The following is a 16,559-nucleotide window of genomic DNA, read 5'->3' as shown; positions in this document are numbered from 1 at the left end:
CCATTAGAGTGAACACTTTAGCGATTTTGGAGGATACATTGGGAAGTTCACAAGTATGCTTGGCTCTTAAGGCCCCTCAATGTTGATCTTTTTTCTGAGCTGGTTCTTCATCTTACGCTGCGTCTGGTGGAGTTTGATGGAAATCAAGGAGCAGATGAGCCAGTGGTCTGTCTAGCAGTCATTTGCACTGGTCATCATTTGATGATGAGGACATCCTTTAGGTCTCAGGATCGGACGATGACGAACTCAATCATGCGCCAGTGCTTTGATCGTGAATGTCTTCAGGAATTCTTGAACTTGTCTTTTTGGTGGAACAGTGTGTTAGTGATGCCAAAATGGTGTTCGCCCATTTGGTAAGCAGGAGAACCCCGTTGGAGTTGCAATTCCCAACTCCTTCCTTTCCATCGTTACTTTCCAGAACAGCAAGACCTTTGCAACCTTGGCATTGAAATTCCCAAGGACAATAATCTTATCTTCCTTAGGAATGTTGGAGAGTATGGTGTCCAAGGTGGACTAGAAGCCTTCTTTGGACTCATCAAGGACTGGGCAATGGCATGCATGACCGTTGTCTGCTGAATCTTGGCAAGTTGTAGACGGAGGGGCATGAGGTGATTGTTGATGCCGACAGTGAGGTCGGAAAATTAGTTGATGCATTTGTTCTTGATGGCGAATCTAATTCCATGCATCCTGGGCTGATCCTTGGGTTCCCTCTGCAGAGGAAGGTGTAACCACTGTCACCTTCCCTCAGCTGCCCTTCACCTGCTCTTCAGGTCTCTTGCAGGGCAGCGACATCATTGTTGAAGTGCCTGAGTTCACGGGCAACAAGGGCAGTTCTCCACTCCGGTCAATTGTTTTGCATATTATCCATGAGGGTTCGTACATCCCAGGTTCTGAAATTGAGCTTAACTTAGATTTTCTGACTGCAGGTAGATGAGCCTGCTGAAAGCAGTTTTCCAGCCAAGTTGGAACAGAGGCAGAACAGATTATTTTTGGAGCACCTTTCCTCACGCGGGATGAGCAGAGTGGATCCTGAAGAGGGATGCTCAGTTGTAAAAAAAAAAGCTGCCAAAACGATCTCCTGTTCATTTTCCAAGAGTGAAACGACTGAATCAAACTCCACCGTCTACTTGCCGGTCCAAAGCTGGGGACTTCCAGATTTCCTGGTCCTGTCCCCGTCACTGCTCACCGACCGCCACAAGGTTTGTCTGTGTATGGGATGTGTTAGTTTCCTCTAAGTAGACGCCTAGTGTGGGATATCTTTTAATATCTGTATGCCATTGTACATCAGCAGATACAATTTCCTTGACAGAGGCTAGGTCCAGTTCCAGTGGCAAGAGGGCCTCGACGACTGGGGATCTCCCCACTGCTGCAGCCTTCATCCGCCATCGCAGCGGTTGATACCATACAAACATCTCCCATCCGCCTTTGAGGACTTGTTTTGAATTGCGCTTTATCTGGTTCGACCCCACCAACCTGTCATTGGTGACCCAGCCAGGAGTTTAATATTCCCGATGGCATTTCTCTTGGCATCAATAGAACAGTCAAGCCTCTACACCACGGCAAGATGGCTATCCAAGGAAATGGATGTCCATAAAGGTAATGGTGGAGCCTTCTTGCGCCGAAAAAGATATTCATTCCTCTCCTGAGGTCATTACATGGGAGACAGCTGTGCCAACCTCATGGGTTATGCATTGCCAGCTAGCTGTAAGCTCAGCTTTGGATTGTAACGGACCAATAACTCCGACCTTTTAAAAACATCTTTGACATTTTGATCAGTATTTTCACATTTTTCATTCCAATGCCAAGCTTGTTTGGCACAAAGTGAAGTGTGCCGTTGCTTCAGCCGCGTTGCTATGTTAGGAATGATTTTGCCATAATAATTGAGCAATCCTAAAAATGACTTCAATTACGTCATATTCTGCGGGCGTGGTGCTCCTAGGATCTCAGCCACCTTCTTTATATTCTTTATGTAAACCGTCTTTGTCAATATGACCCAGATAGTTAATAGAAGACTTAATGAATTCACACTTTTCTTTTTTGACTCTCCGAGATTGTGACTTTGCATAAAGTCACTTTATGCTTGAGTAGCTTCCTATGACTTTGTGCTAGAGTAGCTTCCAAATTCATTCCATGTTCTTCGACATTTGAACCTGTAATAAGAATGTCATCTGGGTAACATTGCACAATAGACAGCCCACTCAGAATTTAGAACTACGGATCTCTGAAAAATTCCCACATATTATTACTGAACCATCATGCTTTAACACAGGAACTGTTGTGTTTTCCAATCACAGGTGGTAACCAGTTCAATGACTCCTGTTTTAATTAACCTTTCAAGTTCTGGACAAATAATGTAGCTTATGGTGTGTATGTATAATTTATTGAATAAATAATATGGTTTTTGGTGTATATGAATAATTTATTGGATAAATTATACACTTCATGGTCTGTATGTACAATTTATAGGATAAATAATAGTTTCTGGTGTGTATGTATAATTTATTAAATAAGGAACATAGGGCGAAATTCTCCCAAAACGGGAGAAATCGTCAAACTGCCGTAAAACCCGGGCGGGTTTTACGGCATCGCGCCCCTTCCCGACGGGGGACCGATTCTGCTCCCCCGTCGGGGCTAGCAGCCCGACGTCGGAGGCCCCGACAAGTCGGGCTTAACGAAAATCGTTAAGCCCGCTTGTCGGACTTAGCGCCGGCTGACGCGTCATATGACGTCAGCCGCGCATGCGCAGGTGGGAAGACTCCACCCGCGCATGCGCGGGTGACGTCATCGCGTTTTTGCGCGAAACCCGCGCATGCGCGGTCCGGGTTGCCCCTCAGCCGCCCCGCGTATTGATACTGCGGGGCGGCGGAAGGACAAATAGTGCGCGGGCATCGGGCCCGCTGCCCGCGATCGGTGGGCACCGATCGCGGGCCCATGGCACCCTTGGCACGGCCGTGGTACTGCCGTGCCAATCGGTGCCATGGTTATTTTTTTCCAGGTGGTCACGACGTTTTTACGAATGGCAGGACCAGGTGTGTTTGCCGTTCGTAAAAAGGTCGTAAAGGGCTGGGACTTCGGCCCTTCTAACAGCTGTGAATCGCTGCCGGCCGTAAAAAAACGGCGGCAGCGATTCGTGTCGGGATTTCGGCGGGGGGGTGGGAGAATAGCGGGAGGGCGTCAAAAAAGTCGGGAAGGCCCTCCCGCTATTCTCCCACCCGTCGTGGGGGGGGGAGAATTTCGCCCATAGTGTCTGGTGTGTATGTATAATTTATTGTGTAAATAATATAGTTTCTGGTGTGTATGTATAATTCATTAGATGAGGAATATAGTTTATGGTATGAACATAAAATACATTGTATAAATAATATAGTTGATGGCGTGTATGTATAATTTATAGAATAAAGAATATAGTTTATGATGTCATGGAGGTCAGCAGCACAGAACATTGAACATACAGTGCAGAAGGAGGCCATTTGGCCGATCGAGTCTGCACCAACACACTTAAGCCCTCACTTCCACCCTATCCTCGTAACCCAATAAACCCTCTTAACCTTTTTTTGGTCACTAAGGGCAATTTATCATAGCCAATCCACCTAGTCCACACACCTTTGGACTGTGGGAGGAAACCGGAGCATCCGGAGGAAACCCACGCACACATGGGGAGAACGTGCAGACTCCGCACAGACAGTGACCCAGCAAGGAATCGAACCTGGGATCCTGCCGCTGTGAAGCCACAGTGCTAATCACTTGTGCTACCGTGCTGCCCTTTGGCCCATCGGGTCTGCGCTGGTCAAATGTATGTGTATATATAAGAATGTGTGTATAATTTATTTAATAAAGACAAGAATTTATGGTGTGTGTGTATAATTTACTGAATAAAGAATAATAGCATGTATATATAATTTGTTGAATAAATAATTTAGTTTATGGTGTTTATATGCAAACTTGACAGTAATTGTTAACATAAAGCAACATTCTTAGTGAGACCTTTTGAGATTTGATGAGAAGTATTGGGCGAAATTCTCCCAAAACGGGAGAAATCGTCAAACTGCCGTAAAACCCGGGCGGGTTTTACGGCATCGCGCCCCTTCCCGACGGGGGACCGATTCTGGTCCCCCGTCGGGGCTAGCAGCCCGACGTCGGAGGCCCCGACAAGTCGGGCTTAACGAAAATCGTTAAGCCCGCTTGTCGGACTTAGCGCCGGCTGACGCGTCATATGACGTCAGCCGCGCATGCGCAGGTGGGAAGACTCCACCCGCGCATGCGCGGGTGACGTCATCGCGTTTTTGCGCGAAACCCGCGCATGCGCGGTCCGGGTTGCCCCTCAGCCGCCCCGCGTATTGATACTGCGGGGCGGCGGAAGGACAAATAGTGCGCGGGCATCGGGCCCGCTGCCCGCGATCGGTGGGCACCGATCGCGGGCCCATGGCACCCTTGGCACTGCCGTGGTACTGCCGTGCCAATCGGTGCCATGGTTATTTTTTTCCAGGTGGTCACGACGTTTTTACGAATGGCAGGACCAGGTGTGTTTGCCGTTCGTAAAAAGGTCGTAAAGGGCTGGGACTTCGGCCCTTCTAACAGCTGTGAATCGCTGCCGGCCGTAAAAAAACGGCGGCAGCGATTCGTGTCGGGATTTCGGGGGGGGGGGGAGAATAGCGGGAGGGCGTCAAAAAAGTCGGGAAGGCCCTCCCGCTATTCTCCCACCCGTCGTGGGGGGGGGAGAATTTCGCCCATTGAACTTGCACAATCCCTGTTGCACCATCAACACCAGCTGGGGGGCGGAGTCAAGGAGGATGTCGTTTTGCGACAGGGTGGGTGTGGGCGGGGCCTGTTGCGAAGCTGCCGTCGGGCGGAGTGGCAGCGCCGGCCATGGTGCGCCTGCGTATGTGGGGCGCGGGTCTTAAAGCTGCTGCTGGGGCGGCAGTCGGTCGCTTTCGTACCCCCTGTCCCGGCCGCCATCGCCCTGCCCCTCTCACTGCTCCACCGCCGGCCTGTCCCAGGCCCGACCACAGCGGGAAGTCGCCGCCGTCGTGTCCTCGCCACGCCGGATCGCTCACCTCCATCCGCTATCTGACTACCATGGCAGCCCAGGGCATGGCCAAGAGGATGGTTTGGGTGGATCTGGAGGTAATTTCCCCCCCTTTTCCTCCAGCCAGCTGAAACTTTATAATGGTCACTGGAGCCTGCAGGACGATGGAAACATTTTTGTATTGAGCAGAATTTATAACTGGGCTTCCACCGAATTGTGGCCCAACTCACTAAAGTTTACTTTCACCGATTCCCCCCTTTAAAATTGTGTCATTTGCCTCCATATAGTTTCTTTTTAAATTATTTGTATTTTAAACCCCCGCCCCACTAAGGCAATCGTTTCCTTTAGGGTACAGACACTTGCAGCAAGTGATAGTTTTGGGTGTTTGTGTCAGAATCTTTTATCCCCAGCAGCAGTGTGTGTGTGTGTGTGTGTGTGTGTGTGATTGATTAATTCAAGAATTTGTTTAGTCTATGGTTTCAGTTGAACAGATGTTGGAAATTGGGAATGTTTTTGTTTTATATGCCTGGTGGTACTGTTTGGGCAGCATGTGGAATGTGCCAGAGAGAGAGAGAGATGATGTGAGTATGTTTTTCCCCCTTTGTGAGCTGCTGGTGTCTGTTGTTTAGGTGCTTGTTGGAGAATTGTGCACTTTAGCAGAGGAATGGGGAAACTGGGGGAAGCAAGTCTGTTTGTTGTTTCTTGGTGGAAGGTGGTGGTGCACAGGCTTTCTATGTTGGTGGGAAAATGAGGTGCAGTGAGCTGGATAACTAAAATTGATCAAATTGGTAGGATTAGCTTTATCTCTTGTCTTTTAGAGGTCGTACTCACTTGGCTAAACAACTGGTTTGTGATGCAGAGTGAGGCCAGCAGTGTGGGTTCAATTCCTGTTCTGGCTGAGTTTATTTGTGAAGGCCTGATTTCTAACCTTGCCCCTTGCCTGAAGTGTGGTGATCCTAAAGTTAAATCACCACCAGTCAGCCCTCTTCCTCAAAGGGCAAAGCAGCCTATGGCCATTTTGGGTGATGGTGACTTTACTTTTTTTTAAACTTTATATTGGCTGTGCTGTAAGCTTGTTTCATTTTGTGGATTTCAAACCCATTCCCCAGAGTCTGTGGTTTTTCTTGGTGTCTCCTTCTTTGACTGTCCTTTGGGATTGAGGATGATTTGTTTCTACTCTGGCTTGATGGCTTGACATCTGCCACATGTGGGACACGTGGTACTTGTAGGAGTGATGAGATGGATTGTTTGGGGGTTTGTGTTCATTCCAACACCTTAACTTCACCGTTGCACATTCCTTGTGAAATCTGGTTTGGGGCTTTAATGGAATGAGCCCATTTCAATTTTGGTTGGTCACATGCCAGGGTCTGACGTGAGTTGTTTGTGATTTCTGACCCCTCTCCTGTTCTAGGACCCCCCCCCCCCCTCCACAAAGTTTTTGTGCTGTCCTGGGAATCTCCTGCTGTGATTGAGTTCAAAAGCAATTGACTACCCCAGAAACAATGGTGCAGTCCTGTTTTTGATTGTGGACCCAATATGAAGGAACATGTAATTGAATTTTTAAATGTGGAGTTTACTGAACAACGGTCACTTAGGTTTTTGTACATGGAGACAGTTTAAGCTTCTCTGCTGTTCTGTGCACACACTTGCAACTTGTATATTATGTCATGTGTAGAAGTGGAAAGATGGAAGCAGAGAAACCGAATAATGTCCTGTCTATCATAATAGTGTGGTGCTTTAGGTTTCCAAGAGACTACCATTTGTTCAAAGATTATGTGCAGTACTGTGCCTTCTACTTACTATGGAAATGCTACAGGGAGAAAGATCTTGTCATCTGTTATTTTCCTTTTTTTTTTCCCTTGAATAGATGACTGGATTGGACATAGAAAAAGATAAAATCATAGAGATGGCTTGCATTATAACCGATTCAGATTTGAATATTTTAGCTGAGGTAAGATGTCTAAAATTTACAACCCCTGGAAAAGAGGGTACTTTAAATGATGCCTTTTGGATGTGTTTTAAATTGCAAAATAAAATGCCCATGTCACTGGTGTTTCTCTTGTTATCAGGGTCCACATCTGATTGTTAACCAGCCAAATGAGCTACTGGATGGCATGTCAGAGTGGTGTACAGAACATCATGGGAAGGTATGTGGCTGCTGTCTATTTCAATTACATTGTTACTTCTGCATAACTAAACATTTAGTAAATAAATTTGCCATAGTCCCAGATGACCATAGGCTGCTTTCCCCTTTGAGGGTGAGAGCTGACTGGTGGTGATTTAACCTGAGGATCACACACCTAAGGCAGAGCCTTCTTGAATAACCTCTGGTACAGGAATTGAACCCACCCTGCTGGCCTTCCTTTGCATCGCCAACCAGCTGTTTAGCCAAGTAAGCTAAACCGACTAAACATTTACATACTTTGTGTCTGAAATGTCAATCTTGCTTGCTCCCTTCAAAAGAACAAGATTTTAATACCAAGTTTGCTTAGAACAGTTCCTATGGCATTTCCTGTTTTTCTGGTTCAGTATGTGGTAGGTCTATTGACGATAATCCCTGTCCTTTAAAAGATAATTGCAAAATACTTTAGAAATAAAATTGAAATGTTTCTAAGCACCCTCCCTAGTTTGAATAGATTGTTTTGAAGAAGTCATCTTGAAAAATGACTATGTAATCTACAGTATTAGGAACTAATGATTGTTTTCATTTTGTTTGTCTTCCAATCTGCCCAAAAAAACAGGGTGAGCTTGAAAAACGACATTTTCTGCCTCCTTTTTTTTTGTGCAAGTTCCTTGTGGGAGTATAATAGAGTTGGGGTGGGGAGGGAGGTTAATGAATTGTAATTTGCTGTAGAAGGATAAGTCTGTTTGCACGTCATGTCAAATTTTTCTGTTTACATATAATGAACACTGCGTATGTAAACTTGCCACTTTGGCATTGCAGTCGATAATGAGGAAACTGGATTGAAGAAACAAGTTTGCTATGCTGACAGCTGTGTAAAATATTTTGATTGGTTTTAGACTAGGTTTATCTAACCTTCTCGCGCAAGGGATCACATTTAAATTTTTTCACTCGGTCAAGAGGCTGATGAGCAAATTCTGGAAAGATGAGGTCTGGCACATTAAACATGAATTCCATGAGGTATGAAGAAGAAGAAAACGTACTTTCTAATCAAAGAAAAGCAATGTCAAATGTTGCAGGACCAGATACCAATTTATATTTGGGAACCGGATGAGACTACAACAGTTTTTCAATTTGTAAAACTCGGGAAAGGACCCTTTGTCCCAGGAGTGATTCTACTAACAAACTAGGATCTGTATTGAAACCAATATTATTAACACCGGAGTAACTACATTAACATCACAGAAAATAGTTTTTCAATTAACAGTAAACAATTCTTTAAAAACGTTATCTACTAACTTAAAAGCAAAACCCATTACGGGTCAAAAGCCAGTGGTAAATAAGGCTAACAACACAGGATGAATTTTGCTGTATTCTTGTACAGAGATTACTTGGAAGACTGCTTGGAGGGAAAGAGAGAGAGAGAGAGACCATTTCAGTAATAGCCTGCAGATCCTTCTGTCCTTGTCAGACTAAAATGTCCTACAACCATAACTTCTTTCTACAGATGTGGCTCCTCCCATTAATTACATTATCTCTATCCCACTCCGACCCCATGACCTGCTTACGAATCTAAACGCTCAAATTATCTACTCTCCAGGAAAGCTCCAGCAATTGTAACAAATTTCCATTAGGCATCTCTTTGTAAACAAATAAATGGTTAAAATCAATAATTATCTCCAAAACCTCTTGACTGCAGCTCACGCAGACAGAGTCTGGATATCTGAACCTAGATTAATAACATGACTGCAACATATAGATATACAATCCAATCCAAATAAAACTCCCACATTCATCATTGAGCAAGAAATTGATTTAAATAAAATGTCTGTTAGCGTGTAAGATGTGTGCGCCTGGCTCACATCCAGCCTCCGGGCGGTCACTTACACTTAGTGTGAGGAGGGTGGGTGAGTGAGTGTGTTATTGTGTGAGGATTGGGGGAGAGCTTGTGATTGGAGGTGAGCTGCTCTTTTACTCACTATCACCAGGCCCTGGGTTGTTTGGTGAGGAGATGTTCTGGATGCCTGTAGATTCATTCTCCTTGCCCTGTCTTAACACTCTAGCTGTCCTGGAGTTGTTGCAACAGCCACTTTGCCATTTTGACTTGCCTAAGGAGCCTTGTCTTCTTTTCTTCTCCCCAACCCCACAAATCTGCAGCCACCTTGTTCCCATTTCTCTTTTTCCACGCACCGATAGGCTTACCATTAATGCTGCAGCAAATATTGGTGACACTGCAACATTATTAATGGTGGGAAAGTACAATTACAAGAAGGTAGATTTGTGCAGTTTCCATTATAAATTAAGGCATAATTTAAAATTATGTTGAAGGACAGAATATGTGAATTTCAAACGGCTCAATTACTCTGCACACTCTGGCCAAGCTCTTGGCCCTTTAACATGTTGCCTGAAAACTATGCATGCCTGATGAGGTTTTACAGTGTCTCTCTAAAATTATGTTTAGAGCATGGGACATAAAAAGTGAAGAAAATGTCTCTTAATGGACAAAGTGTTCAATTTTAAGATATAACTCCTGTTGGTGAGATATATTCAAAAATATTGATTTTGTTTTTGTATCCAAATAACGTATTCCTGTAGCTCCATGTGAATATATGTTTTTCCCTTTCCTTGCAGTCAGGCCTCACACAAGCAGTGCGGGATAGCAAGATCAGCCTACAGCAAGCAGAATATGAGTTTTTGTCCTTTATACGACAACATACCCCACCAGGTCTCTGTCCTCTTGCAGGTATGACACTAGCTAAGGTATTGTATGGTTTACATGGTTTTTTTCATAATGCTGGTGGTTATTTTGCTTACATTTAACGTAGAGTAACTTCATGATCTTGGCAAGTAGTAACACCTTTTTGAAAACACTAGTATTGTCAAATAGATCAAACCCAAAGAAATTTCTAGAAGAAAGGTGTGTTTTGTTAAATTTATTTACTCTTTCATTGGGTGCAGACATCACTGTCTAGACCAGCCTTTATAACCCATTGCCCATGAGGTGGTTTTGAGCTACCTTGAACTGCTGCTGTCCATCTGGTATAGTCACACCCACTCACTGCTGTTAGAAAGAGGTCAATGGTGGTAGCAGCTTTTTCTGGCAGCACATTGAGCCTGCTCAAGATATTTTTGGCTCACTTAAGTAATTCTAAAATTTGGTTTATCCAAGTGGAATTACGGGTTCTGCAGGCACTTGGAAGGTACGCTTGCATGAGTTGGCGTCCTCCAGGAGAGGAGAGTGGAAAATTCAAAAGGGGAAAAGCGATGTGCAGCAGAAGATTCACGTTCTAAATATTTTTATTTATAGGAAATTCAGTTCACGCTGATAAAAAGTTTCTGGATAAGTATATGCCACAATTCATGAAGCACCTGCATTACAGAATAATTGATGTCAGCACCATCAAAGAATTATGCAGGTAAGAGGTTTGCTGTTGTATTCAATTTTGCTTGTAACTGAACAGCAATGGTATTAAAATACAACATAAAAACGTGAGTATCTTAGGCACTCTGCACTTTTTAAAAATTTGTTCTGCAGATTTTGATTGGAGCCCACTAGATCACCACGGCACAAGAGTGGCTCACCTGCAACATATGATGTGTACTTCTAACACAGGAAATTACACTCCGATCTATAGTTAATGTGTCAGCTTGTTCTTTCTTTCATTCCTGAACCTTATCCCTTCCAATTTCATAGAATCATAGAATTTACAGTGCAGAGCGAGGCCATTTAGCCTATCGAGTCTGCACTGGTCCTGGGAAAGAGCACCCTACTTGAGTCCGCACCTCAACACCATCCCAGTTACCCCACCTAACCATTTTTTAGACACTAAGGGAAATTTAGCATGGCCAATCACCTAACCTGCGTATCTTTGGACTGGAAGGAAACCGGAAACGGAGGAAACTCGCGCAGACACTGGGAGAATGTGCAGACTCCGCACAGACAGTGACCCAATCAGGGAATCGAACCTGGGACCCTGGAGCTGTGAAGCAACATTGCTAACCACTGTGCTACCGTGTCGCCCTTTCCAATGTAAAACCTAGCCACCAAGGAGAATGTCTTGTGTTTTTTTTTGTTTTCTCTTTGGTGGCATCAAAATGAAATTCAGCAAACGAAGGATTGCTACAAGAATAAAAGTGTTGAGGCATTATTTCACCTAACAACATGATGTAAAAACTATAGTTCTATTCAATTATGTAATTTTTCAATACAAATTATGCAATTTTATTATTCCCCTTTTATGGTGGCATGGCAGCAGAGTGGTTCTCCCCATGTCTGCGTGGGTTTCCACTGGGAGCTCTGGTTTCCTCCCAAAAGACATGCTTGTTAGGTGAATTGGACATTCTGAATTCTACCTCTGTGTATCCAAACAAGTGTCGTAGTGTGGCGATGAGGTGATTTTCAAAGTAACTTCATTGCAGTGATAATGTAAGCCTACTTGTGACACAAGATTATTATTGTGATAAACTCAAATGTTTATACTTCCTACATCCAACTATCAGGTTTAAATCTCTTTTGCTTTTGTTATTTTCAGACGTTGGTATCCAGATGAGTATGAAGATGCACCAAAGAAGAAAGCATCACATCGGTGAGCATTTTGCTTTTGCTAACTATTTTAGAGGATCAATTAGAATTGCAGTGAGCTGGTTTGTTTCAAATCTTGCCTCTTTAACTTCAAATACTGTTCACAAAAAAAATAACTTGTTTGAAAATTTGATAATATCAGCACTGAATGACCCTCGTATTGCTTCTGAAAGCTCTGTGGGTCATAGATCATAGAATTTACAGTGCAGAATGTGGGTCAGAAAGGTGGAAAAATGACTCATTATTCTTCTAGTCCCTATTCCCACTGGCTGAAAGTGTAACAAGCCTAGATATATTTATCCAGATTTCTGTCTCATGGCATTCTACATAATTGCCTCTAGGTGGCTGCATGTTTTGAAATCCTATTCTGGAGGGCCATACGTTGATGTATGAAAATATCTTGGTAGCATTGTTAAAGGTTTAAAATGCTGAAAGACCAGCTTGATGTAGATGAAAATGGACTAACTTGGAATTAGTGCAGAAATGGCACACGTGACTACAGATGAAGATATCATCAAGTATGATTGTAATGCCCTCTGGTTGAATAACCCAGACAGGGATTGTGGACAAGTTTTTATTGTTGACATATGAACATATGCACAAAGTATTAGAGCCCTTTACCTCCGATAAAAGAAAGTTGAGAAAACTACCTACTAAAAGTGCATTATTTTGCAGGGTTTTAGTAATTTCATTACATGAACTAATTCTAGTTCTGAACTCTTATCTGTTGCTTTTCAGAGCATTAGCTGACATCTGTGAGAGCATCAAAGAGCTCCAGTTTTACAGGATGCATATATTTAAAGAAACCAAAGCCGATGAGAAGAAGAGAAAGACTCACCTAGAAAATGGCGACAATAGCAAGCAAGAGAGCTCGGGCTAAGGGACTGACTAATGGCACCCAGAAACCTCCCCCGCCAAACTCTGTCTGTTTAGTTTTTTGCTCTCCAATCAAGGTTGGCAACTTGAAAATGGGCTCTGTTTTGACATGTAAAATGTTAAACGCCGAATGTCTAAATTTCTTTCTGTAGTGTTTGGCCTTTTAAGTTGCAGGCTTTGCTGATTAATTGTAATGAAGCTAGTAGAGGCTTAATTTTGTTTCTTCTAATTTGAGCCTTTGACCTACGAATCAGCAGTTTAAAACACAGCTGCTTTAACTACTTGGTGAAATTCTTCCCAGTTAAATAGTGCATAATAAATCTGACAACTTGGTGCTTAAATTTCTAATTTCCATATCTTTCTAGGAGAGAGAGTGCTTAGTTAAGCGCCATACTGTAAGTAATTTATATATTACTGCACATGGTGTGACTTTCTGGTTTGTTTTCTGTTGCTGATCTTTAAGAAGCTTAATTAATCATCTGGCCAGAAACTGGTTTAATTTTTTAAAATCATGTGTTGAAATGTTTGGTGTACATAGGACTGTGGGATAAAGAGGATCTGAATGACTACCTCTGTAAAGAACCCCATGTCCAGTAAATCATTTTACTCGGCCTCCACTTTTTTGTTAGCACTGTGCCATGAAATTTAAAAAAAACAACATTGAAAATGGAACTCATTTTTATTGAAAATAAACCCTGCCTCTGTTTTGACCATTAGAAATAAGACAGCTAAATAAATTCACACCTTCCATTATTGCAGCGATCTTTGAAATTTCTTGTCAAGTCCCATTGTAAATTTATATTTTTTATCTGAAATTTTAGAGCAAGAGCAGTCTAAATATGTTGTTTAAGGTACAACAAACACTGTATTTTATGCATCACCTTTTTGAGATGCTCCACAGGAGTTGAAATTTGAAACTGATCACGAGCAATTGGGACAAGTGTTCTAAAGCTTCATGAGCGGTAGATTGAGGAGAAAGATGGAGAGATTCTTTGACTAAACAAGGGTGTGAAAGGTTAACAGGGTAGGCAACCATGATCCTATACAATGACTGAGCAGGCTCATGGGGCTGGGTGGCCTACTAATTTGTATGTTCATAGTTTGGGGAGAGAATTCAATATATTGGATTGGCAGGGACTAGTTCAGTTGTTTCCCACAGTGCTGTCTGTACTTGACCAATTATATTAACAATTTATTTGTGTTTTGATGTCTTGCAAACAATGACTATATTCATTGATTCTAGGAACAACTAAGGTGCCTCACGAGCACACTGACAATTGATACAAGCTAATGATAAAGATACTCAGAGTGGGCTTTGAGGAGTCTTTAGAGCAGGCATTGTCAAACTCGGGGGTGGGTGTCGGGCAGGTCGCGGAGCCATCCATTGCGGCGCTCCCCATTGCCCAAATCTGCACGCAACAGCAGACGGCTGTTAATAACGCAGGCTGAAAATGGCTGTGAACATGTAACAAATGTGGCTGCACTGCACATGCGTGCCATATCACTGGCGCGCATGTTCAAAATTATGTGCATGCGTGCCGATGATCAGGCAGGCATGTGCAGTGCGGCCACTTGATTTTTTAAAACAGTCGCAGCCTTTTGTTCTACAAGTTCCGGGGTATTTTATTGATTTATTTTATTCATTTTTTTTCTTTTGTTTTTACAAGTTCAGGGAGGGTTTTATTTAATAAAATTTTACAGGGGAAAAAAATGCAGATCTTTGGACAGATGGAGACTCCATACTTTCTGACATGGGAAGGCTTCACCTTCATCCAACAGGTTCCATTGGAGGAGAGTGTACGAGGGCCAAAGGGACCCAAAACGATTTCATCCATTTTTGTCAGCAGCAAACGAGGTAAGAGAAAATGGTGGGTCGCACAGGTCAGCCGGCAAGAGAAAATGGTGGGTCGCACAGCTTAGCTGGCGTGGACCGCAAAGGTTGGCTAGGTTGGTCCCGAAGGTTGGCCGGTTGGTAAAAATGGGTCCAAGGAAAAAAAGTTTTGAAAAACACTGCTTTAAGCATCAGCTGCCTACGTAGAGCTTCTAAGACGTAAGACAGCAAGTATTTGATAACTGTTTCAATCCACTTTGGGACTAGTAATTTATTTTGTTTATTGTAGACAAGTTACCCACTCTGAGAAAAAGCACAAGATTCCACTGGCTGTAAACAAAATAAATATTGCTGTACAGTAAAATTATTTGCAATATTTACCTTGTACCCTCAACATTCAGAATTGACGAAGTAAATGAGTTAGCAGGCAAACTGGTTGATCATCATTGGCAGATGTGATCAAAACAGATCCCATGGATTTCTTAGCAATGCATCCAGATGTCAGTGACCACTGCGAGTGACAAGCCTTTATTAAAACTCAAGGGATTTTGGGTCTTATGAAGATTAAAGCTTACGAAATACCTCAAGATCCACTCTGACATTGACTGTCTCCATAATTGTACAGCTCTTGATGGTTCATTCTCTTATAGAACATAGAGTGCAGAAGGAGGCCGTTTGGTCCATCGAGTCTGCACCGACCCACTAAAGCCCTCACTTCCACCCTATCCCTGTAACCCAATAACCCCTCCTAACCTTTTTTGGTCACTAAGGGGCAATTTATCATGGACAATCCACCTACCCTGCATGTCTCCGGTTCCATGGGCTTCCAAAGCTGCACTTTGATCTCTAATTACAGGCATGCCACCAACTCTTTTGCAGACTCCTAGTTTCAATAAACTGGCCTTGCCCCCTGGGCTTGTCTGAGCTCCAGACTCGGCTACACTGAGCTATAAATGGCTCCCAGGACTTTGAGTCGCCAAACAACTCGCAATGTCTCTCTGTAAGCTGCGAAACACACAAGGTCAAAACTGCCTCTTCCCAGTCAGTGGACATAAATTGAAACCAGAGAATATCCTTTAATGCCACCCATCTCAATGTCAAATTAGCCTTTCAGGATTTACTGAATGTGCTGGGAATCTCTAAAGCCCAGCGAAGGGGATCAAAAGATGTGGTTGGGGGGGGAAGAGAGGGATTCGGCTATTGAGTTGGACGATCCACCCTGATCATAATGAATGGTAGAAGTGGAGCTGGTTTAGCACAATGGGCTAAACAGTTGGCTTGTATCGTCATGGCCAGGGTTTATTTAGAGAACCCCAAAGTCTATCATGGAGTTCACATGACCCATAACCTTTAATAGATTGTGGTTATGAGGAACACATGGGCCTAATTTGCAGGTGTGCTTCAGAGAGCTGAAGTACTTTTATGTTTGTTTATGAAACCAGTTAACACTTTATAAACCCAACAGTAAACATCTTAACTATCAACACCAATAAATCCCCCAAAGAATACAGTACTCTATAAGTAACTCTTAATCTTTCCTTGCAACATTCATAAGATAAAAAGAACCCTTTTCACAGAACAACATCAGGTTTAACTTCTCCACTAAGAGCAGTTACCATTATGAAATCACCAAATAAACATTCTTTAGCTTGCAGAGATTCATACACATCTGTGACTGCAGCTTCTCCAAATCTAAAATGAAATGAAACAGGCCCTGTAGCTGCTTGCTCAAAGCGAAAGTAAAAGCAGCCAGATAGCCCAGCCCCACCCACACTCTGACATCACTGATAACCATCCATTTCTTAAAAGGTACATCTACAACATCTATTTTAGAAACACCCATTTCTTAAAGGTACTCTCACTTGACATCTCCCCCCAAGAAAAAAAATAAACCATCAACTTCACGGTGGTTTCATTTTTCACCTTTTTGCTTTCCTTTAAGAAATATGGGCAGTGAATAAACATTTATTTTTTAATGAAACAAAACATGCAAACATTTATAATAACAATCCATTTTAGTTCTTCCTCCAACTGGACCTGCTTCTGTTCATCACATTCGTGACAAAGCATTGGCTGTCACATTTTCTCGTCCTGCCATATGTACTATTTTTAAATGAAATGG

The 16,559-nt window shown here is 43.1% G+C and overlaps 1 protein-coding gene across 1 annotated transcript; it reads left to right on the top strand.

The window, feature by feature from the left end:
• The first annotated feature begins 4,831 nt into the window (after positions 1–4,831).
• smfn (small fragment nuclease) lies at positions 4,832–13,360 on the top strand. Its single transcript, XM_038778999.1, has 7 exons — positions 4,832–5,124; positions 6,894–6,977; positions 7,096–7,173; positions 9,780–9,891; positions 10,456–10,564; positions 11,681–11,734; positions 12,469–13,360. Exons 1-7 carry the CDS (start codon positions 4,867–4,869, stop codon positions 12,608–12,610), a joined length of 837 nt encoding a protein of 278 aa, XP_038634927.1. The 5' UTR covers positions 4,832–4,866; the 3' UTR covers positions 12,611–13,360.
• Positions 13,361–16,559: the final 3,199 nt, after the last annotated feature.

This window comes from Scyliorhinus canicula, chromosome 19, assembly GCF_902713615.1.
Source record: "Scyliorhinus canicula chromosome 19, sScyCan1.1, whole genome shotgun sequence".
Taxonomy (NCBI): domain Eukaryota; kingdom Metazoa; phylum Chordata; class Chondrichthyes; order Carcharhiniformes; family Scyliorhinidae; genus Scyliorhinus; species Scyliorhinus canicula.
The sequence above is the reverse complement of the archived record's forward strand: the minus strand, read 5'-3'. Positions and strand labels throughout refer to the sequence as shown.

Bases quoted from the DNA above. Each gene is read 5' to 3' on its own strand.
- smfn (XM_038778999.1), top strand. From the start codon at position 4,867: ATGGTGCGCCTGCGTATGTGGGGCGCGGGTCTTAAAGCTGCTGCTGGG. The intron at 6,978-7,095 runs GTAAGATGTCTA...TCTTGTTATCAG, and splicing joins ATTTGAATATTTTAGCTGAG to GGTCCACATCTGATTGTTAA. The intron at 9,892-10,455 runs GTATGACACTAG...TTTTATTTATAG, and splicing joins AGGTCTCTGTCCTCTTGCAG to GAAATTCAGTTCACGCTGAT.